General features: G+C 33.7%; 1 protein-coding gene and 2 long non-coding RNA genes across 3 annotated transcripts; 2 read left to right on the top strand and 1 right to left on the bottom strand.

Annotated features, from left to right (window-relative positions):
- The first annotated feature begins 5,326 nt into the window (after positions 1-5,326).
- On the top strand, positions 5,327-7,202 carry LOC127714435 (uncharacterized). Its single transcript, XR_007987732.1, has 3 exons — positions 5,327-5,446; positions 6,189-6,263; positions 7,129-7,202. It is a non-coding gene; the product is annotated as an uncharacterized LOC127714435 (long non-coding RNA).
- Positions 7,203-10,859: 3,657 nt separating this feature from the next.
- Positions 10,860-20,984, bottom strand: LOC127713944 (alpha-crystallin A chain-like). The gene is made up of 6 exons (XM_052219898.1): positions 20,973-20,984; positions 19,595-19,638; positions 18,273-18,299; positions 12,872-13,157; positions 11,656-11,832; positions 10,860-11,113 (listed from the first exon to the last, which is right to left on the bottom strand). The coding sequence occupies exons 1-6, from the start codon at positions 20,982-20,984 to the stop codon at positions 10,982-10,984; spliced, it is 678 nt and encodes a 225-aa protein (XP_052075858.1). The 3' UTR covers positions 10,860-10,981.
- Positions 20,985-23,806: 2,822 nt separating this feature from the next.
- Positions 23,807-25,353, top strand: LOC127714434 (uncharacterized). Its single transcript, XR_007987731.1, has 2 exons — positions 23,807-24,028; positions 24,901-25,353. It is a non-coding gene; the product is annotated as an uncharacterized LOC127714434 (long non-coding RNA).
- The last annotated feature ends 266 nt before the right edge of the window (positions 25,354-25,619 follow it).

Here is a 25,619-nt window from a genome sequence, read left to right as displayed (position 1 = left end):
CGCAGCAAAGAAGTAAGACATGTAGCTGAAGACCGCTAGTTCGCCAATTAAAGGCCCTTTTAAGGGCCAACCATTTTTTTCGAAAAGAACTTTATTTTTTGTTACATCAATTCGCTTAAATTATAACTAAGTTAAAATGACAAATGGTTGTACAAACTTAGAACCCCTTTACAAACAAAAGGTAAAACATGGAACCCCTATACAAACAAACGATAAAATAGAACCCCTATACAAACAAAAAGTAAAACAAAGAAACACTGTAGAAAAATAACTATCATATATATATATATATATGTTCCATACCTTCTCATCCTCCTACCACCACCAAACAAAAAAAAAAATATTTTCTTCTTCACACCTCTACTAAATGAAAACACTTCAAGACCATTATTTTTTCTTTACTATTTACCACGCATTTCTCTTTAAAAATCTACATATCAAAAATTACAATTACTATTAAAAAAAAAAACCCAAATATAAATAAAAAGATATTTAACAACTGCATAAAAATGTATTCCCTTCCAAATCTTTATTTCTTATCCAACTTATTCCCTTTTTTCTTTTTTTTTCTTTATCGATTTTGCTTATTTTTTAAAGCCATACGCTTACCTATATTTTTTAACTTATATATTATTATATCTCTTTTGTAAAATTGTCTCATTTTCAACCAAATTATTTTTTTTTTCAAAATTTAACACTATAAAGTATGGGGAAAATCTGGATTCAGAATATTTTTGTTTTTGTCATCTGCTTGACCACAATATTTTTGTTCATCAAATTGGGGATCAGAATATTCAGTTTAAGAAAAAAACATAACCCCCCCCCCCCCCTCCCCCTTGAAGTTAAATGGTCGTTCCCTTAGAACCATATAGAATGCGAGATTTGCAGTACAAATACAATAAATAGTTCGATACAATGTATAGTTGTTTTCCTTATACTGCAACTCTTAAAACTTCCAATTGATTTAGATGGTGCAGTATATAAACACAAATATCCATGCATGAGGCTATGGATGGAATTTTCTTTATTTCGATCAATTTCGTTTTTTCGTCCCACTATTCTCTCTCTCTTTTTTGTATTTCACTTTATAGTTTCCTCTTTATCTCTATTCTGTCAATCTCAACCAGAATACTCATGAATTGTCTCTGAACGTTTCGAGGTGCAGTAACAAATGAGATTTAAATACTGATGAGCTTATGTACATGTGTGTAAAAAAAAAGTAACCAGATTGAAAAAGCAGTTTCAATAAAATCGTTTAAATAATATTGTCCCGTTCAGTTGAGATTTGCATAATTTTTTTTAAATATCATGCTTTAACATCCCCACCCCACCCATTTTCATCGCAATCATTTAACGATCGGTAAATTTTACTTTTGTCTGTAAATCATTGGTTAAATCTTAATCGGCTGATAAAGTAATGAAAGCGTTTTATTAAGGAATTGGGTGCTTCTTTTTATATTTTTTTTTGGCTTGTAAAAGTGTTGACTGAAGCACATTTTGTATGAAGCGGAAGCACGATCAACGCTTCCACAATCCTATACAATTATAAAAAGAAGCATTCAATCTTTATAATTACATTATTATGCTACAACCATAAATTAAGAGTTATATCAAGTTTTTAGTTTGATTTTCTACGCACTATTTCAACATTGTCACGGATAGCACGTGCAGTCATATCTGTTGTATTTTATACAGAATAACATATGATCTTGGAGTGCCTTGCGATTGTTGGCAGACAATCAAAGTTACGGATTCTAATGATTTCAATTGATATTTATAGTTTGTTTTTATGGTGTGCTGTAACACCACTGTCCCATTTTAGGAGGAGTTTTGAGCGCTCACAAACTTGTTTAACCCCGCCACATTCTGAATGTGCCAGTCCCAAGTCAGGAGCCTGTAGTTCGGCGGTTGTCGTTGGTTCATGTCTGTCATATTTGTTTTTCGTAAATTGTATTGTTATAAATTAGGCTGTTAGTTTTCTCAATTGAATAGGTTCATTTTTTTCATGTCCGTGGTAGGGTGGGGGTAGGGGATGTGGGCGTGTGGCTTTTATAGCCGACTACACAGTGTGGGTTTTTCTCACGGTTGCCTATAATTGCTTACATCCATGCCACTTCATTTGAACTTTGGATAGTTGTCTCATTGCACTCACACCACATCTCCTTAGTTTTATATGTGATGTAATTATATAAATATAGAATAATTATACATTGTCTAGAAATATTTAATTTATTTCTAATATGCTTAGAAACAGTTCAATACGAGGCTTTGCTTATACAGTTTATATTTCGAGACAATGTATAGTTGTACTGTTTATACTGCAACTCTTACAATTGTTCAGTACAAATGTAATGTTTTGGGTAAAAACCATTCAATTTGAATTTGAAGCGGACGACGTAAATATTCTGCGAACCTGTATGCTCTATATTTGTTATAAATCTTACTCTATGGAAACGCATTGTCGTCGTCATAAACACGCTGTCAGTGACTGTACATAATAGTATGGGTTCCTGACACAACTTCAATATTCTCAATACCGTAAGCGGACTTCTGGTTCGAATAAAGCTATATTAGTTATATTTGAAGTGAAGCTTGTGAAATCGAAAATTTTTTACCAGGATTCCAGGTTACTGTTGATAACAAATGAATACACGGTCAATGCAATTTGACTGCGCAAATAGCTCAGTTGCGGTATTAATATTTTAAAGTTCACGATTAGAATGAAGACATTATTTTCAATGGTCCGTCCAGAGAGAGATCCATACTCTCAGTACCAACTTCCAAGGAAGAATCGAAGGTCATAAATTGGGCGTTCACTTCCGATGTTCAGAGAGCCGACAATTTTTGCTTCAAGAGTTGTATCAGTACAATAAATCCCTTGCAGTAAGTAACAGTACTTATGTCTCCAGGGTTACATTTTAGATATGTTGAAGATTAGAGAAAAGGTAAAAATTTTCGAAAACATAAGAGTACCTTCCATGCTAATGAGAGGCAATTTAAGGGGGGGGGGGGGGCTTAAAATTGAAAATTACTGAAAGATAGTTGATTTTTTCTTTCTTTATATTTATACTTCTATAAATGTGCATAAGGATTGATTGATGGATTTTTTTGCCTTACGCAGCCTTAGCACAAAAAGGCTATATCGCGGCGAGAGCTAATTCAAATATTTTTACAAGATACTGCTTAAAAATCAGACAAAAGGTCCTTTAATATACTATCACATAAGTTGAAAGCGAAATGACTTATTTACAAATAAAATTCAACACAAAGATTATGTGATAAAAATTAAGATCATTTTAAACTAAAAACAAGTGTGAATTAGAGGGGGGAGGGGGAGGTTGGGGCGTAGAGTCCGTACTTTGAACGCAAAAAAAAACTCATGTTGTTCACGATATATATGAATTTTTAGTATGAATCGTCCAAAAAATTTACGCATCGCTCCGCTCGGCGGTAAATTATCAATTATTGCGAATTACGACTCTTTTAAAAAATTCCTGCATCCGTCCCTGCAATTACACTTACATAGGCAGTATTGTTTTATTTCAAAACATGTGGACATGCTAAAAATTGAGATTATGCTATTGTCCTTTTACATGAACTTTAAAGTGTATTATTTTCGTGTTATATTTGTCACAATCTAATTTTGTTGAATGCTAATACAGATTTTATTTGAATTGAGTGTGTTTTATGAAATGAATATAAAAACGTGTGTGTACTATGTCTTTCTAATTTTTAAAAATAATTTTAAAATGTCCCAAAGAATGTATTTTATCCAAAAGCAGCAAAATTTCCGGAATAATAACTTTCACCTATTCTCTACACTATTAAAAAAAATTATTCGACATTGTCATAGTATATAGACCGAAAAGATGGGGACAAACTTCTGAAAGTGACAAGCAAAAATAAAAGTTCTACAGTCAAATAGTCAGTGTCATCCTTTATTTTTAATTTTTTATTTATTCAATAATAGTATTTGGCCAAAAAATGGAAAGGGAAGGGGGGGGGGGGGGGGGGGGGGGGGGGGGGGCAAAAACATAGTTTTGCCTTCCTTGTCCCCTTACGCCAGTGAATTATAATAACGTAAAGAGGTATCGATGAGTAAATCAGAGTGCATAATTCAGCATGTACCGCAGACAATATTTACTTTGTGAGTCTTCAATCAGAGTTACAATCAGTGCAATACTATTTAACTCTCAGCAACGGCAACAATAAAAAAATCTGCAGCTTTAATCACGGTCATTCTAATATTAGTTTGTAGTGTGTTGTTTAAATCCACTTATATACTTATATTTAGAATAACAATTCATTGTCTTGAAATAACATTTACTTATCTAAGGCTTCGAAAGAAAAAGAAGGCGAGACTTTGCCGAGTACAACTAAAAATATATTTATATAAAGTATATTTAGAGACAATTTATGGTTACTCTCTTTATACTGTAACATTTACGACTGTCCAAATAAAATGTTTTGGGTAAAAACCATCAATTTTATATATGAAGAATGCGAAGTAAAAATTCGGCAAACTTGTATACTTTAATCACGTCATAAATAAAACTCCACGGAAACTCATTGTCAGCGTCATAGAGAAAACGATCTATGAACGACCAGTGACTGTATGTATCGCAAATGAATATAATACTGTCATTACAATCTGACTGTCCAAACAGCATAGTTTCAGTATGACATACGTACAGGGCACATTGTACTTTTGGCCACCAAGGCCCCCTTTTACTAAACAAATGATAACAACTGTTCAAATTTCAGATACTAGAAAAATACAAACAGTTTTTTTATTATACACGTATCTGTGTACGCTCTATTAATTCGAAATATTATGTCTTTAGAAATATTTTTATTCTTTAAATATACTAAGCGGGGAATTGCATGTTGACTGCCACTCGAAAATGAGGGCATGTTGGTGAGGGACCCTTCAGAGAGTTGTTGCAAAGCCGGGTTCTTTACATGTAATTAATTAGTAGAGATATTTGCACTCTCCCTACGCAAGGTATATGATATAACGTCCTAATTTCAAACACTGCGTATTGTATTATACATTATATATTTCCATTCCCCAATCGATCCTTAGGGTTTACTAAAAATACAACACACAAATAAAACAAACAAAACACTGAATTACAAAACGAAAGAAAAGCAAAAAAACAAAAAAACAACAAAAATTTCCAAAGCTGTGCACTTTACATTCGAACCAATACAATAGCATGATAGATCAACATAAGAGGTGTAATATTTCAGTATGGTATTACAAGGCACGGAAAAAACAGGTATAAAACTGCAGCTTAGGAAAAGTGTATACGTGTTCGGACAATACTATACAGCTAACAAAACAAGAGAGTTAAATCCATTGAAGGCAATATGTTTGTTTTCTTCTATGTGTCTTTTCTGGTTTTGTGCGGAGAAATAAACATGACTCTAGGATCAAAGTTGGGTACGTATATTTCTTATGTTTATTTGCGCTAAATAGTAAAATAAAATATATCTTAAAATATGGTATCTCTTATGGTTGTGGCCTGTTATCATATAATATATATATATATACATTTGTTTTTCACTCGTTCCGTTGGTTGATAGCGTTTGATTTTATCAGTTTTCATATACTTCCCCTTTTTGAATTTACCTTTGAGTTCGGTATTTTCGTTATATTTTTTTTTTTTGCCCAGATGAATTTTAATGCTCATCGCACTTTTAAAAAAATATTTGCCTTAAACAGTTGGCTAATAAGAAAAAAAATAAGCATATTTTTTGCTTGGTTGACATGGTTTCTTTTAGAGGGATTCAGTTTATATGCAAAGCAGCAGTAAACATTAAGTTGTTGTTAATTTAACAATGATCCATGTAAAGTCGTTGCCGAACTTACAACTATTTACTAAAACACTGGGCCCAAATGTGCGAGATAAACATTACAATACATAAACATAAAAAAGGATTATCCTTTTTGGAAGTTTTATATTTTCCTTTTTTTGTGTCAAATTATCGGATAATGATGGTTCGAATGGCCCCAAGTCTTTGCATGTTACATTCTGTTTCTTTAACACATTTAGGTGAACAATTTCGGAAAGAAAATAAGGCGATTACTGCGTTGTATCAACATTTTTTTAAAGTGAAAAATAATTCATTTAGAATCATGTCAGCTATTTTTTTTTTCATTTTCTATGTTTATTTATTTACAGCCTGTTCAGAGAAAACTAACATTGTCAACAAACTAAAATTGTTCTGTAGGGGCATTGGAGATGGTGACAATCCGGGTGAGTCAAATTTTTGCAAAATCTTCCGCATTTTCTTCAGGCTATTGGGTCACAATATATATTTTGTAGAACTTATATTGCTTAATTTCAGACGGAGTATATATAAATGGTGTTTTGTACTTAAATCAGGCCGTTAGTTTTCTTGTTTGAATTGTTTTAAATTTGTCATTTCGGGGCCTTTTATAGCTTTCTTTGCAGTATGGATTTTGATTATTGTTGAAGGCCGTAATGTGACATATAGTTGTTAACTTCGATGTCATTTGGTCTCTGGTGGAGAGTTGTCTCATAGGCAATCATACACATCTTCTTATTTTTGGTCATTTGGTCTCTGGTGGAGAGTTGTCTCATTGGCAATCATACACATCTTCTTATTTTTGTATTAGCCCTGTATAACCATATGTTATCCGATGGAGAACGACTGTCGTAAAGTTGTCACACATGTAAACGTGTATACGAGTCTCAAGAAAACAACCAACCAGTAAATTTAATACATATCGTATCGTCTAACGATGAAGCATTTACAGAAAAAGTCTTATGAATTGTGCAACGATACTGATAAAAGATATAAAGAAAATATATGAACAAAATGAAATGAAATCCTATTGTCAGATATTTCGGCACAACAAAAGGCTTTTATCAGTGTCGGTCCCTTTTTAATTTTAATAAAACGGTTCACTGTATAGTTGTATAAGACAAGAGCGTGATAATAAGTCAGACCTGGTATAAACAAAATTCCATAGTTTGTAATAATTTATCACTAATGCAATTTAAAAAAAATAAGTGATTTCAATGACAAAAAGGAAGATGATTTAGGTTTTTTTAATACCTCTGAATGCTGAAATTGCATTACATTTTTCTTTTCCAGTGAGGCCCAGTGGTAGGTCAGTATTCACAGCTTCTGTGAGTAAGAGGAAATACGTGGTAAAAGGAAATATCGTGAGATTTGACAAAGTATGGACCAACATCGGCAATAATTATAATCCACGATCTGGTGTATATACAACCCCAAAGGATGGTGCATATCATTTCTCTTGTACAGTAATGTCTCAAGGGCGAAATGGTATTCGGGTCAATCTGTGGAAAAATGACGAAAAGACTGTTGCAATTTATTCAGTTGGTGCTTACGGTGGAACACTGAATATGGCGCTTGACCTAAAAAGGGGAGACAGAGTATACATTAAACAAAGTCATGTTGAAAACTACATTTATGCTGAACCTGAATATCATTTCAGCATGTTTTCTGGCTTTCAAATTTCATGAGAAATTTTATGACCTAGATCGAAATGTCTGTATGAAGAATATAAATATACAATAAATACGTTTATACGTTTGACCATTTTGGTTACTTCAGCTTTTTCACGTTTGTATTAAGTTTAATATTTTTTTCAAATATTTGACCTCCAGTATCTTTGATGACACATTACTTGTCCAGATGCACATCTGATGCAGTAAAATTGGTGCAGTTTTTAATGTTCATCAAATTTAGCAATTTAGATTTGCAAACATTAAATCTCAAATTTGATGCCCGCCAATCTTCAAATACAATACTATTATCACCATTCTAATTCAACCGAACAAAATCATTGCTAAATCATACATGCTCATTCCTAAACGATGTTTGGTCGGTGTCTTATATATAAAACAAACAATTAAAAGTTTTTAATTTCTTATGATATGAATACATACCAAATATTTAAGCATTACAGAAAAAAAATCCTGGGAAAGAACTAGACGGACGGACGGACACAAAGTCCCAGTCGGCTTGGTCGGTTAGGAACTAAAACATCACAAAATAAAACATTCATTTTTGGTTATCGTGCTTTTTGTGATGACAATGACACTCAAAATTTGAAATTTCAGCAAATAAGTATTAGTAAGCTATAATAGGTCCAGAAATGACAAATGTAAACAATTCAAACGAGAAATCTCAATTTTATCTAACGATGAGATGCGGAAGATACCAAAGAGACATTTCCACTCATAAGTCAAAGATACACTGACAACGCCATGGCAAAATACGAATATAAACATGTAATGAAGTATAATTGCATTTACTTCTACATTGTTCTATTCTTCAAGAATTGATAAACATTCTGTATATGCTTGCCTCAGGGGTTGTCGTTAGTTCCTGTCTATCATATTTGTTTTTCGTTTATTGTTTTGTACATAAATCAGGTCGTTAGTTTTCTCGTATGAATTGTTTTATATTTGTCTATTCGGGGCCTTTTATAGCTTGCTTTGCGGTTTGGGTTTTGCTCATTGTGTAAGGCCATACGGTGACTTCTACGTCATTGGTTCTCTAGCTGGTTGAGGGATTTTTCATTGGCAATCATACCACATTTTCTAATTTGTATACGGGAAATCATATTAATTTAAGGATTATGCATAGGTCGGATTGCTTGTCCTAGTTTGGCTATACTTTTGTCCCTCTCGAATTATATCGGTCCTTCGACATTGGTATTAAACTTTGGAGTTCCAAACATTTTGACCTCCAGCATATCTGAAGACACATTTATCGAGAAGCAGTAAGACGGTCACATACTTGTTTCGTTTGTCGTAACTAAACCCCTTTCCTTACCGGAGCACCTTAATTCTGCATGGTGAAGTAAATTTGAGAATGGAAACGGGGAATGTGTCAAAGAGACAACAACCCGACCAAAGAGCAGATAACAGCCCAAGGCCACCAATGGGTCTTCAACACAGCGCAACCGGAGGCGGGCTTCAGCTGACCCCTAAACACAAATGTGTACTAGTTCAGAGAAAATGGACGTCACATTAAACTCCGAAACATATGAATTAACCGAAATTAAAAAACACACAAGACTAAAAATGGCCAGAGATACCTGAATTGGGACAGGCGCAAAATTGCGGCGGGGTTAAACATGTTCTGTGAGATCTCAAACTCCCCCTATACCTCTAGCCAATGTAGAATAAACAATTACACAGCAATACGCACAGTTAAACTGTTTAAAAGAAATATAGGTAACAGAAGAAACTAAGCAAAATGACAATGATAACATAAATTAACAAAGGACTACTAGCAGTTACTGACATGCCAGCTCCAGACCTAAATTAAACTGATTTAAAGATTATGTCTTCATCATATGAAGATCAATCAGTATCCCTCCCGTTAGGGGTTTAGTATCAAACAATCATAAAATATATGAGAGGAACATAACCCGTATCATGCCAACAACTGTTTTTAGAATAAATGTGTTTATTTCCGATGCAAAGACCCTATGAGTGAATCAATATTAATTCCAAAAAATATCATCTTTAATGACCTGACAATAGTATTGTAACTATGTCCCTTCTGAATAAGTCTGTTAAAAGGTTTGGTTAGCTTTTGAAGTGAATGACAACATTTTTGTGCTTTGTTTAGAATATTACCATAACAGATTGGATGTGAAATACCTAAATGTATAAGATGTCTGCACGTTGATTTATATGTACGAATGAGTTTACATTATGTCCTTGTACTGATGATAAAATTTAGAGTAAATGTTTTGACAAGTTTGTGATATCGAAAAACCTGGTGTAATAATTCAAGTGATTGTTTTAAAGTACTCAAACATTCAACCTCTCCACTTAATTGTGACTACCTAGAGTCATGTCAATGTTTTTGTGGTTCTTTTTTTCTTTTTTGGTGTTGATGATAGTCTCTTTTAACTATAGTTACTACTACAGACTTGGGAAACGATCTAAGAACTTAAAGGGGTACTAGCTGTCGAAATCATATTCAGCGGTTTGATTCAAATTCTCATATTTGATTTATAACATACTAAAACACATATGCAACTTATAATAAGTCTTATATAAACAGTAAACAGTGCATATACTAGATAATACATATCAGAATTTCTTGTGTATTTTAGACTAGACGCCATCTAATTAACTATCGAGCTGACCCCGAAAACTGCCGACGGTCACATAACACGATATAAACATAAACATAAATATAAATAGCCATGGTCCTCGTGCAAATGGAATTTTATATGTCTATCTGATTTCATGTTTTAGGTTAAGAAATAAGCTAATTTTCGATTTTACCTGTATAAGAATGATTTTTTAGTGGATCGAATCAGTCATTCAAATGATTTACCTTTGTTTCACTTTCAATGTTGACATTCTTTTCTTTTGATAACCGAACACGCATCAATCATGTGTAATCCATCTCTAGCTAAGGGGTTAAATTGAAGTTCATATGAATACGGATTCAATGAGGTCGAATTATTCACTTGCAAGTTGATAATTCATCATCGATGTTTCCTAGCTTATTTTGACAAAATTGAACCATACTGGCTGCTAAAAGCGAATTATTGTTTCACTATTTCACTTTCATTAATGATTGAACAAAAAAAAAATCAGAATTTGATTTTTTTTTAAGTACCTCGTAGCTAGTGCCCCTTTAACACGATCATGCTAAATCTAAATTTACCGCAATACTTCTTTTAGATATGATTACAGGAAAACATAGTTTGGTTGTTAGTCATCTTTTGTTATCTCTTAAATGCAAATATAACGAAACATCTAATCAATATGGCCTGTCAAAATTTTACACTTACACCGTCTCCAGGTAAACAGAATAAATACCAGTTTAAAATTCTATTGATTTGTTTACTTATTTAACATATACACATTCCAAATTGAAAACAAACTGTTGAACAATCAGCTCTATTACGACCAAATGAATCAAAATGACATGATACTAGAGTCAATTATCTTCTTTCTTCTCTTTTTTCTATGTTAACAACTCTCTCGTTTGCCTCTTCGGCGCCTCTTGCTCTGCCTTGAATCATTAGCATGCCTTCTTCAGATAAAGTAGAAGTTATTCTGTCTGCATCGATGTTCTAAAAGAGAAATTAAAAAGGGTTACAGCTTGCCAATGACATGAATGGATATGAAAAGGATTAATTAGCAATCATCAGCATAATGAAAATGGAAATAAAATAAATCAAATGCCGAGTATACATAAGTATAAATCTTGAATTCCAGCAAAAATATAATGGCCCAATCCTGCTCCCGAAAAAAGTCCTTCCGCCCCTTATCAGATTATTTATTTCGAATCATAGAGCCATTCCCATTATCTTGGAATATAATTTCACTTCAGAAACAAATAAAATGCGAGTTGAGAGAGAGGCGGAATATACCATACACTTGAAAACAAACAAGTGTACAAAACACAACATAATAAACTTAAAAGACTAAGCAACACCAAAAATCGAGGTGATCTCGTATACTCCGGAAGGGTAACGGATCCTACTCAGCATTTGGCACCTGTCGTGTTGAACTTCATAATTTTACGTCTATGTATTCAAATGTTTAGATCTGGTTTGCTCGATTGCTGTGCAAATACATTTTAAGTTTATTAAGAAAACTTTAACCAAATTACCTCTGGAACAACAAATTCTCGCGTGAATTCTCGTGTAATGAAACCATAATTGTCTTCTTTCTGTTCATGCTTTCCTTTGATGATCATTCTGTCTTCAGCTATGGTGACATTAAGTTCCTCCGGTGAATACATAGACACGTCTAAATTTATTTCTAGCTTCTTGCTGTCGTATTTGACCTAATGTAAATATTGATTTCAAATTAACAATTTAGTTTTCCTTCGATTTTGACATTTTTTTTTTTTGGCAAACTGATTTAAAGTGTCCGAATGGGATTTTTTTCACTGCGATAGGAGAAATAACATTTAACCCGCGTTTGCTAGTTTATACTTGTGCATGCTTTAAATCATATCCGAGAATATATACTAGTATTACCTATTCTAACATCGGACTTGGACTTCTTTTAAACTGAGTTTTACTGTGCGTATTGCTGTGTGATTGCTTATTCCACATTGACTAGAGGTATAGGGGAGGGTTGAGATCTCACAAAACATGTTTAACCCCGCTGCATATTTGCGCCTGTCCCAAGTCAGAAACCTCTGGCCTTTTTTAGTCTTGTATTTATATTTTTTTATGTTGGTTCATTTGTATATTTCGGAGTTTAGTGTGACGTTCATTTTTACTGAACTAGTATACATTATTGTTTAGAGGCCAGCTGAAGTCCGCCTCCAGATGAGGTATTTTCTCGCTGCGTTGAAGACCCATTGATAGCCTTGGGCTGTTTTCTGCTCTTTGGTCGGGTTGTATCTTTGACACATTCCCCGTTTCCATTCTCAATTTTATTAACGTTCCATCGGATGTTTGTTTACAAGCTATCTTATTCTTGTCTTTATACATTTATAATGAGTGAATTCTAAATTTAATTTTCTTTTTCCAAATTCAATTACAATAGGGGTACCACCATTTGATTTTTTGGGGAGGGGGATTTTGAAAATGATTACTGAATTAGCTTAGTTAAGAATTAAACATAAATGAATTTGCACAAGACGATGAAAAGGAATATTCTGCAACATAAAATGCAGGATAGTTAAGCGGGTACTTCTAAATGATCACAAATGTGTACAAAAGTGAAAATACATTTTCGTGCGGAGAAGCCACGGAAAAATAGTAAGCCTGGCAACAGATTAAAATAAAAGATTAATCCGGAAAAAAATCATCCTAACCCAAGAATATCAAATGGTCGTCCACTTACAATAAAAAAAAACCCTTAAGACTTACTTCTGCAACTTCCGATTTCGCAAATGCCTCAGCTACGTCGTTTGATCTGACATAATCTTCATTATACCATGGCCTTCGGGTAAAACTGTCAAACGCATTCGCCATATCCCGAAACTGAGATTCAACAGGTTTGACGAAAAAGTTGTCATTTCTAACGGAATCCCCGGGATCTCTTCGACGCCCAAACATTGGTACATTTCTCCTGGAACTCATCCACCTCGGACAGCTGGTTATCTGGCGGTATGCTCTGGGAATAAATCTCACCAACATCTTTGCAGCTTGTCGTTATTTCTGATGAAATTCTTCAAGGGTTTGCAAATAAATAGTCAGCTGATAAGAAAACATGCAAATGCATGGTCGATTTTAATTTTTTATTTTATTAACTTCAAGGTCTGCTATTGGGGAATACTTGTTTTTATAAGGAAAAGCCCGAGTATATCCGATCGAATTTGAAAAATTAATTTGAGTTATTTCCCTTTACCCATGGAATTGTTCAAGTTAATTCATTTCAGACAAATGAATATATAGTTGAAAAAAAAGATAACAAAATCAATAAAAGAAGAATAATAATAATATATCATACACTAACTGTGCACCACTTATTGTGGACCTTTTTTTGTATTGCTATGAGTTACAATTTATGACAAAAATCAGCAAAGACCCATCGAAACAACATCTGATACACAAATTTAATAATACTTTTAGATATTTGGATGATATTTTGGCTCTCAATAATGACGACTTCAGTATGTATACTAAAGAAATTTATCCTGTTGAACTTACTTTAAATAAAGCTAATACTAACAATGACCACTGCTCTTTCCTCGATCTTGATATCTATATCATTAACGGAAAGCTTAATACTAAAATTTATGATAAAAGAGATGATTTTTCATTTCCTATCGTTAATTATCCATTTTTAGATGGTGACGTTCCCTTGTCACCATCTTACGGTGTTTATATATCTCAACTTGTACGATTCTCTCGTGTATGTAACAATGTCTTAGATTTTAACGAGAGAAATTTATGTATTACTGAAAAATTATTACACCAGGGTTTTCGATATCACAAACTAGTCAAAACATTTACTAAATTTTATCATCGGTATAAGGACATCATTCGTAAATATAGCTCAACATGCAGACTTCTTATACGTTCAGGTATTTCACATCCAATTTTTTATGGAAATATTCTTTATAAAGCACAAAACGTCAGTATTCACCTCTGAAGCTAACAAAACCTTTAAATAGACTTATTAAGAAGGGATATAGTTACGATACTGTTGTCAGGTCATTAAAGATTGCATATTTTGGCGTTAATATTGATTCCCTTATAGGGTCTTTGCATCGGCACTAAACACATTTATTTAAAAACCAGTTGTTGGCATGACACGGGTTATGTTCTTCTCATATATGTTATGATGGTATGATACTAAACCCCTAACGGGAAGGATTGTGCCTGATATTCATATGATGAAGACATAATCTTTAAATCAGTTTAATTGAAGTCTGGAGCTGGCATGTCAGTTAACTGCTAGTAGTCTGTTGTTATTTATGTATTATTGTCATTTTGTTTATTTTCTTTGGTTACATCTTTTGACATCAGACTCGGACTTCTCTTGAACTGAATTTTAATGTGCGTATTGTTATGCGTTTACTTTTCTACATTGGCTAGAGGTATAGGGGGAGGGTTGAGATCTCATAAACATGTTTAACCCCGCCGCATTTTTGCGCCTGTCCCAAGTCAGGAGCCTCTAGCCTTTGTTAGTCTTGTATTATTTTTAATTTTAGTTTCTTGTGTACAATTTGGAGTTTAGTATGGCGTTCATTATCACTGAACTAGTATATATATTTGTTTAGGGGCCAGCTGAAGGACGCCTCCGGGTGCGGACATTTCTCGCTGCATTGCAGACCTGTTGGTGACCTTCTGCTGTTGTCTGTTCTATGGTCGGGTTGTTGTCTCTTTGACACATTCCCCATTTCCATTTTCAATTTTACATTTAATTATGACTTTACTTCAGAATCCCTATAGACAGTCATGTCGGAAACCCAGTGAATCACTTGTCTGTTAAAAATGTTTTATAACCATTCTACATGAAAAATTCACCAATCAAAATTATGTTATTTCCATCAACCCAAATATTTGGTTATTAAAAAAAGGTAGAACTATGCACAATTTAGCTCTATAATGCATTCTTCTAAATTCTAGTCATAATTGATAATGTCATACGAAAATAAAAGCTTACTGTTATTAGTCTTTCTATTGTATAACAAAATATGAAAGTCAGTAAATTTAACTTAAAATTAATAATAAAATTGAGAATGGAAATGGGGAATATGTCAAAGAGACAACAACCCGACCAAAGAGCAGATAACTGCCGAAGACCACCAATGGGTCGTCAACGCAGCGAGAAAATCCCGCACCCGGAGGTGGTCCTCAGCTGGCCCCTAAATAAAATTGTATACTGGTTCAGTAAAAATGGACGTCACACTAAACTCCAAGACATATAAAGGAACTAAAATTAAAAAAACATACATGACTAACAATGGCCAGAAGCTCCTGACTTGGGACAGGCGCAAAAACGCGGCGGGGTTAAACATGTTTTGTGAGATCTCAATCCTCCCCTATAACTCTAGCCAATGAAGAATAAAGAAACACATAGCAATACGTACAGTAAAACTCAGTTTAAAAGAAGTCTGAGTCCGATGTCAGAATAGGTAACAAAAGAAACTAAGCAAAATGACAAAGATAAACACAATTTCTGTGAAAACTTTAGACCTGACCTGATATTTGACCAAGTAACCCCAAAACCAAACAGCTTTAGACATTCACATTTGGTAGACAAGACTTTTTCAACTGATTTTCATAGTTGGTTCTGTTACACCACTTTAGGTTAGGGGAAGGGTCGAGCGCTCGAAATTTTAATGGTTCAAAGTTTCAATAACTTAGTACTTAAAAGATTTTTCAAAAATGTTCTAAACATTAATCAAATCAAAAAGAGATTCAGCACTCCACGTTAATGTAAAGAGAAATTTTGAAACGACTTTGTAAATATTTTCTAAATTTTTATTAATTTTACATCGAAGGATACCAACAGTCATTGCGTCTTGAACATGCATGACATATTTTCCACTGGACTAAGCAACCATCAATCAATCAAACCAAAAGTAATTGATTTATGTCTGAAAGGCAATGCTTATTTTTGTGCTGTGTTAAAATTTTCCTTATTATCAATTTTTGTTGGAACGATACTCGGCCTGATTATCATTTCAGTATGTTTTCTGGTTTTCTCATTCAAGTTCGTGAGTAACTTTCTGAACTAAATCAGAATATGTGTGAAAAATATATTTATGTGATAAAATACAATTGCATTTACTTCTACTTTCATCTATTTTTGATGAATTGGTTAAAGATGGGAAATCATTTTAATTTATGAATGTGCATAGTCGGGTTGTTGTCTCTTTGACACATTCCCCATTTCCATTCTGAATTTTATAGCTCGGATTGCTTGTCCCAATTTCCCAATTTGGCGACACTTTTGTCCCTCTCGGATTATATCAGCTATTTGATATTGTTATTAGGCTTTTGATCACCTTAATTCAGCAAGGTGAAGTGATTGTTTTAAGTACTCAAACATTCGACCTCTCCAAGTTATTATGACTATCTAGATAGTGGTTGATTAAGACACTTAGGATTACACTTCCTTTTTGAGAAATCTGGTAGTGTCATAAAGCTACTGTATATCAAAACATATGTGTAAATTGACAATTCAAAATATTCAAGAACTAGAAGAAACTAAGAATGAAATATTTCTATTCCTCAGTCGACCCTTGTGGTTTACTCAAAAACGAAAATAAGCAAAAAATCAAAACAAACAAAAGAACACACACAAAAAAAAACAATAAAATGCTCCGCTGGGCGCAGCTTGATACGACCGCAGAGGTCGAACCCTGAACAGTTGGGGCAAGTATGGACACAACATTCAAGCTTGATACAGCACTGAATTTGGATTGTGATTAAATATTTGACACAGCATAGGTTTCTGACACAGAATGAATGTGGTCTAAGGACTTAAAAAATTTTAATTTACCTATTCAAACCATATCATTATTATTTGCTTTTATATATACTGTAAATCGAAAATAACCAATTTAAAATGGAAAATTTTAAAGAAAAAAAAAAGAAAAAAAGGAAAAAAAATCCCTCCCCCAAATGTTTTGAACCCCCTTATGATTCATCACCCCCAAACAGCCTTCCCTTTGTGATATGGTACCTTGCAGTACAATTCAGGAGAGATCCATACACTTGAACACAAGTTATTGTATGGAAACTAGAAAAATGATTGTTTTTAGGCCCCTTTTTGGCCACAAATTCCTACACGTTTAGGGCAATTACCCCCAAACTCAAACCCAGCTTTCCCTTTGTGATATAGAACCTTGTAGTACAATTTCATAAAGATCCATACAATTACACACAAGTTACTGTCCTGAAATTATAAAATTGCTTGTTTTTTGCCCCTTTTTTGCCCCTAATTCCTAAAATTTTGAGACAATTACCCCCAAAATCAATCCCAGCCTTCCCTTTGTGGTATGGTACTTTGCAGTACAATTTCAGAGAGATCCATACACTTGAACACAAGTTATTGTCTGATAACTAGAAAAATGCTTATTTTTGGCCACTTTTTGGTCCCTTATTCCTAAACATTTTGGGCAATTACCCCCAAACTCAATTCCAGCTTTCCCTTTGTGATATGAAACCTTGTAGTACAATTTCAGAAAGATCCATACACTTACACACAAGTTATTGTCATGAAACTAGAAAAATGCTTGTTTTTTGCCCCTTTTTTGGCCCCTAATTCCTAAAATTTTGAGGCAATTACCCCCAAAATCAATCCCAGCATTCCCTTTGTGATATGGAACCTTGTGGTACAATGTCAGAGAGATCCATACACTAACACACAAGTTATGTCTGGAAGTTACAAAAATGCTTATTTTTGGCCCCTTTTGGGCCCCTAATTCCTTAACTGTTAGTACCATAACCCCCAAAATCAATCCCAACCTCCCTTTTGTGGTATTGAACCTTATGGTAAAATTTCATAGAGATCTATTAACTTAAACTAAAGTTAGAGTGCGAAAACCAATGTGTCTTCGGACGACGACGACTACGACGACGACGACGACGCCAACGTTATACCAATATACGACCACAAACATTTTTTTGCGATCGTATAAAAACCAAACAAAACACAAAAATAAAAATAAAAACGTAAATTTTCGAAGCCGTGCACTTTCAATTCGAACAGTTGACAATACAATAGCATGATAAATAAACATTAGAGGTGTAACTTTCAGTATAGTATTACATGAAATACACGGAAAACAGGAATAAAACTGCAACTTACAACACAAGTTTGGACAATACTGAACAGCTGTAACAAAACAAGAAAGTTAAATCCTATTGAAGGCAATATGTTTGTTTTCTTCTACATGTCTATTCTCATTGTATGCGGAGAATTAGACATGACTATAGGATTAAAGTTGGGTAAGTACATTTCTTATGTTTAATTAATGCTGAACAGCAAAAGAACCATATCTTAAAATGTGGCATAATAATCTTAAAAAAAGGGAGAATAAAAAGACAATCAAAATTTCACAAAACACAAAACGGAAAGGGGGAAATTAAAAAAAATCATATTTAGCAGCAGTCGTGATGCTCTTTCTACCGCTCTTTCTACATAAGCCACATGGCAAAGGACGTTATAGACTGGTACCCGGCCGTTATTTGACAAGTTTAATCATGCTCATGTACACACTTTTACTGATTTATTTGTCTCAAACAGTTAGCTAATATAAAAAAGACACTTATAAATACGCAAGATGTTTTGCTTTGTTGACACAGTTTCTTTTAAAGGAATTCAGTGTACATATTAGTAACATTACGTTGTAATTAATCTATCAATAATCCATGTAAAATCGTTGCCGAACTTACGATTATTGACTTGTGTATAACACGAGGCCAGAATGTGCGAGATACTATACATAAACATAAAAAAAGGATTATCCTTTTAGAAATTTTATATTTTCCCGATTTTGTGTCAAATAATCTGATGATACTGGTTGGTTTCCCCCCCCCCCCCCCTCCTGTTTTTGCTCTCAACTTCTATTCAGGATCGGATCCATCTATTTTTAAAAGGGGGTGTTCTAACTCAGAATAAAAGGGGGGTTCAACCATATGTCCCCATTCAAAAACACTGATCGTCAAAAAAGGGGGGTTCCAACCCCGAAATACCCTTTCCCCCTGGATTTGCCACTGCTGTTTCTTGAACACAATTAGGTGAACAATTCAGGAAAGAAAATAAGGCGCTTACTGCGTTGTAACAACTAATGTTTAAAGTGAATAATATTTCATTTAGAATTGTGTCAGCTATTTTTTATTTTGTATGTTCATTTATTTACAGCCTGTTCAGAAAAATCTAACATTGTCAACAAACTGAAATTGTTGTGTAGTGAAATTGGAGCTGGTGGTAATCCGGGTGAGTCAAACTTTGCAATAATCTTCCGCATTTCCTTCAGGCTAGATGATAATTTGGGTCACAAAATATATTTTGTAGAACTTTCATTGTAGGGCTTAATTTGAAAAGGTGTTTTGTACTTCAATCAGTCCCTTAGTAATCATGTTTGAATTGTTTTGTCATTTGTCATTTCGGGGCCTTTTATAGCTCACACTGCGGTTTGAGTTTTTCTCATTGTTGAAGGCCGTACTGTGACCTATATAGCTGTTTTAAAAATCTATGTCATTTGGTCTCTGGTGGATAGTTGTATCATTGTCAAACATCTTAATTTTATACTAGCCCTGTAAAACCATAGGTTATCCGATAGAGAACGTCTTTCGTAAAGTTGCCACATATGTAAACGTGTATACGAGTCTAAAGAATACAACCAACCAGTAAATTTAATGCATATTGCATAGACTAACGATTTATCATTTACATGAAATGTATTAGGATTTGTGCAACGATACTGATAAAAGATTAAAAAAAATGCGAACAAGATGAAATGAAATCGTATTGACAGATATTTCGGCACAACAAATGTCCTTTGTCACTGTCGATCCCTTTTTTATTGTGATAAAACTGTATAGTTGTATAAGACAAGAGAGTGATGATTAGTCAGACCTGGTATGAACAAAGTTCCATAGTTCGTAATAATTTATCACTAATGCAATTTAATATAAACGATTGCATTGACAAAAAGGACAATGATTTATATTTCTTAAATACCTCTGATTAATACTGAAATTAGCATTACATCTTTCTTTGCCAGGGAGTCCCAGCACTGATGCTGGTTTGTCGGTATTCACAGCTTCTGTGAGTAAGAGGAAATACGTGGTAAAAGGAAATATCGTGAGATTTGACAAAGAATGGACCAACATCGGCAATAATTATGATCCACGGTCTGGTGTATATACAACCCCAAAGGATGGTGCATACCATTTCTCTTGTACAGTAATGTCTGAAGGTCGACATGGTATTCGGGTCAATCTGTGGACAAAATGACGAAAAGACTGCTGCAATTTATTCGTATGGTGCTAATGGTGGAACACTGAATATGGCGCTTGACTTGAAAAGGAGAGACCGAGTATACATTAAACAAAGTCATGTTGAAAACTACATTTATGCTGAACCTGAATATCATTTCAGCATGTTTTCTGGCTTTCAAATTTCATGAGAATTTTATGACCTAGATCGAAATATCTATATAAAGAATATCACAATAAAATTAATATAAATTTACTTTTACATTGTTCTTTTTTTTAATGAATTAAACCTAGCCAGAAATCTTTTGAAACTTACGAATTTATCTCCCTCGTGTATAGCTAAAATTGGCTTGTCCGAGATAGACTATACTTTGGTGATACCAGCACTTTGAAGTTTGTATTAGGTTTTAGAACAAATATTTCTACCTCCAGGAACTATGAAGGCACATTATTTGCCTGGTGCAGTAACATGTAATTGATGGGAAGTTAGGACATAACTGTTATTTTTTAAGACTTGAGACCATCAAATCGAATATTGATGCTAGCCAATCTTCAGATACAATACTGGTATCTCCATTCTAATTCAACTGAACAAAAACACCGTTAAAGCATACATTTTGAAATCAGTCACCCTAGATTTTTTTCTCTCCAGACAAGCAAACTTTTTTCATTCGCAATATATGACATACGGGAACAAGATTTATCTTTTTTTAAACTCAATACTGTATTATTTTTTCGCCATTGTTCACTTCCCGTTTGAAACACATTGTGTTGTTCAAGAAACTTATTATACAATAATTTAAAAAAAGAAAAGCTCATACCCAAAGGATGATTGGTCGGTGCATTGTGTATGGAACAAACATTTAAAGTTGTTAACTTCTTATGAGATGATTATATACCAAATTTTTGAAGCATTACAGAAAAAAAGTGCTATGACACAAAGTCCCATTCGGCTTAAGAAATACAATTTACAAAATAAAACAAAGGTTATTGTGCTTTCTGGGATAAAATAAGACTCGATTTGGAAATTTCCTCACGTCAGTTTGTTGATTTTTTTTAAAACTGATATTTTTAAAATAAAATAGATAGAATGGTTTTATTCGCAAGGTCTGAAAAATGTGTAACAGGAAAAAGATATCAGTATATGTCAGCTGTATTATCGATTCAATAGTTGATTAAATTTTTGTATTACATGACTGTCTGTGTATTTGTAAAATAAAATTTTTAAATTTGCCGAATTTTATTGTGCAGTATCAGAAGGTTCTTGATGTTTTTATTCGAGTTTGAATTCACAGTGAAATAAATACATTGTATCGCCGAGATTATTTCACAGAAAACGGTAAAAAAAAAATCCCCAAAATATACTTCCCAAATTTTCTGCGAAAATTACTTTTCGGTTTTTGAACAAGTTTTACGATGGTTTAGAAATACTGGACGAACAAGTGAATCATTCTAAATCAGTTTTATTGTATACTCTTTCTTGGTGATTTTTTAACCGAATTGCAATCAATTCAATACTATTATAATATTCCCGGATAACTGCCAGAATATAATAAATCTACAGCTTTGGTAACGGTCTTGGGCAGGTAGCTGACAGGCTCTATTGCGTGCTGTCCATGCAGTTGCAAGTCGAACAGATCGTTTTTTCTCTTTTGCATGCAAAGTTGGCTACAACTGAACTCCAACTGAAGAGGGTTAACCAGCTGCTGAGACCACACGCCCACCTAAATATAAAAATAAGAAGATTTGGTACGATTGCCAATGAGACAACTCTTCTCCAGAAACCAAATGACATAGAAGTTAATAACTATAAGTCACCGTACGGCCTTCAACAATCAGCAAAACCCATGCTGCATAGTAAGCTTTAACCCCCGAAATGATAAATGTAAAACAATTCAAACGAAAAAAAAAACATTTTATCAACCGATGAGATGCGGAGGATAACAAATGGACATTCAAACTCATATGGCCAAGACAAATTGACACGTCATTGCAAAAAAAAAAAAAAAAAAAAAAAACGTAAAGACGTAAAGACGAACAACGTTCAGCAAAACACAGCTTAGAAAACTATAGATCTAGCAACACTAACCCCACAAAAAGACCGGGGTAATCTCGGGTGCGTCGGAAGGATAAGCAGATCCTGTTCCTGATTTGGGAATTGTCTTCACGGTTGCTCGTGTAAACACAAATTCGGTGTAAAGTCTCTTTCGGTGATGTCAAATTCGAGAAAAACAGTACGCGATTGTCGTAACGATAATTGGAACATGTTAGTTGTCATCTGTGACCATTTTCGTTGCGGCTTCCGTATAATAGTATTGTAACATTTTCAATGAAACAAAAGTTGTGGTTGTGGCATGGTTTTGTGTAGTTTTGTGTCCATTCGTCTTTCGGTTTGAGAGAACCAAAACAATCGTATTCGGACTTCTAAAAACTTAAAATAAAGGTCCCAAACATCAAGTCCTTTAATTCAAGATCAAGAGTATTTCAAGTTGATACGTAAACAATTATTTGAGTCAGCATGCAAGAAAGATTTTTGTCGATTTTTTTTATATAAAGCAGAGACTTTATTTTATACTTCTTATAGTGTTGAATAAAAGAGATTTTGGTGAAAGTTGACAAAATTATCTAAATTTTAACCACATTGTCCCCTAATTTGAATTTAAGCAACACATATGGACAATATTGGAACTTTATCAAAGCCTTTAATTGTCAAAAGACATTTTAAGCAATTGAACAGTTATCAATCTGTAAAGAAACAGCATTATTCGATGATTAAACAACAGTTCTGTCAGTGTGTGCTCGCGAATATAAAGAATAGCACAAAGTTAGTACCTGGTTGAAGAATTCATAACCTTGTCGTGTCAGGCGAGAATAATATCTTATCAACAATGATCATTGGGTATTAAAAACAAAAACACTATATGAACAGACTATAGGCTGATCAGAAGACATGAGAAGCATGATATGTTTACCTTATTTAAGTAAAAAATTGCAAGCAAGAAAAGATTTTGTGATGTTTAAAGAATGCTTCCGTTTCGTTGATCTTTGTACACTTTGAAAACATAAACCTCTCTCGACTTCGTCTCGGATAATTTATATATTTTAATAATAGTCTACCATAACACCCTGAACTATCGACAACTTGCTTTTTATATGTAAAATAACAGTTTTACTATAAGGATAAGAAAATATAAAATATCCAAAGATGAAGTTGAAAATGAAATCGACAAAATACAAATATATAAATCTAAAGTTAAAATCCTAAGGGCTTGATCAACAAGTTTGACAACCTCCCCTCTAAACAGCCTCACCCAGCCTAAAAAGACGGCAAATTCCGAAGCTGTGTACTTAAAAGTGCAACTGTTAGACCTATTAATACAATAGCATGTTAGATACATATCAGAGGTATTATGTTCAGTATGGTATTACATGGGACACGGTAACAGATTTAAAAGTTAGAACTTAAAGAAAGTGTACATTGTTTTGGACTAAAATTAACCACACACTGAAGAAACGAGCGATTAATATCTATAGAGGGCAATATGCATCTTAAACTTATCTGCTTTATGTCTGTACTGATTTGGTACACAGAAATAAACATGACACAGGGGTCAAGTTGGGGTATGTACATTTCTTATTATTTCGAAAAATTTAGCAAGTACAAACAAATCATGGTTCTTTCATGTTCATCGGGCGGAGTTGAAAATTATGGCCGTGTTTGAACCACAGTTTTTTTTCCTGAGTGCAAGCAATTCAGTGAACACACAGATTTAAAAAAAGAAAGAATATTTGGTTGTTTGACAAATAGCGAATCGTACAATACCATAAAATGATTAAAATCAGTTATTTCACTCTGCTCCGTTGGACTTTTTTGCTCAGTAATTTACGCCTCGACAAATAAGTATAATGAAACAGAGTGATAGATATCATTCCAATCTTAACGTCACTTTCAGCCCGGAGAGAACCACCGACCTTCGGTAGGAAAACTGACAATCCTAGTCAATTAATGCTGCGTTTACACGTATTTCTAATTCGATTCGCATTAACTAATCCGAATTAGTTTACTTCGCATTCGAAACGTTTAACGTCCAAACGTAAATTCTAATTCGAATTGCAATGCGCGTCAAATTCGCTTTACTGTCCTAACGACGTTAACTTTTTAAAATTCGTATTAACAAATTGCGAATTGGATAATGCGATTTAGCCAACTCGAATCAATTCGAATTAAAAAAGAAGAGTGTGTGAACGCGATCAGCGAATTCGATTCGCATTCGATTCGAATTCAATTCGAATTAAATGTACGTGTGAACGAGGCATAAGATTGGAGTCGAACGCACCTGCCACATGTGAGATTCGAACTCACAACTTCACTGTTGACAATGATGAAATATGTCCTTGATAGTTGCTCGCAATGGTAAAAATTACTAAACTAAAATGCTCTTAACATCCTCTGTTGGAACATTGAGATTTTTGTGTACATGTTTATTTTCCAGGTGCGTCAGGTTTCTCGGCTTCTATAAGTAAAAGCAAACACGTGGTAAGAGGGCATATCATAAGATTTGACAAAGTATGGAGCAACATAGGGAACAACTATGATCAATATTCTGGTGTATATACAGCTCCAAGAAATGGCGCATATCATTTCTCTTGTACAGTAATGTCTCATAGAAACAATGCTATTCGAGTCAATCTGTGGAAAAATCACTCAAAGACTGTTGCAATTTACTCAAATAGTTACTTTGGTGGAACACTGAATATGGTACTTGACTTGAAAAGGGGAGACAGAGTGTACATTAAACAAAGTCATGTTGAAAACTACATTTATGCTGAACCTGATTATCATTTCAGTATGTTTTCTGGCTTTCTCATTCAAGTTCATGAGTAACTGTGTGAACTAAATCAGAATATTTGTGAAGAAATATGTAATAAAATACAATTGCATTTAATTCTACATTGTTCTATTATTCAAGAATTAATAAACATTCTGTATGTGCTCGTCTCATCACACAGTGGTTGTCGTTTGCCACAAGTCCTGTATATAATTTTTTTTTCCGCATACTGTTTTGTACATAAATCAGGCCGATACTTTTCTTGTACGCATTGTTTTACATTTGTCATTTCACGGCTTTTTATAGCTTACTATGGAGTATTGGTTTTGCTCATTGTTGAGAGCCGTTCGGTGACTTATAGTAACTAACTTCAACGGCAGTTG

The sequence above is a fragment of the Mytilus californianus genome, unplaced genomic scaffold (genome assembly GCF_021869535.1).
Source record: "Mytilus californianus isolate M0D057914Y unplaced genomic scaffold, xbMytCali1.0.p SCAF_9, whole genome shotgun sequence".
Taxonomy (NCBI): Eukaryota; Metazoa; Mollusca; class Bivalvia; order Mytilida; family Mytilidae; genus Mytilus; species Mytilus californianus.
The sequence above is the reverse complement of the archived record's forward strand: the minus strand, read 5'-3'. Positions and strand labels throughout refer to the sequence as shown.

Excerpts from the sequence above, each read along its gene's own strand:
- LOC127713944 (XM_052219898.1), bottom strand. Across the intron at positions 13,158-18,272 it reads GTATTGTCCAAACTTGTGTT|ACGACAAGCTGCAAAGATGT; the intron begins GTAAGTTGCAGT and ends TCATCAGAAATA. Across the intron at positions 11,114-11,655 it reads GAGAATTTGTTGTTCCAGAG|AACATCGATGCAGACAGAAT; the intron begins GTAATTTGGTTA and ends TTTCTCTTTTAG.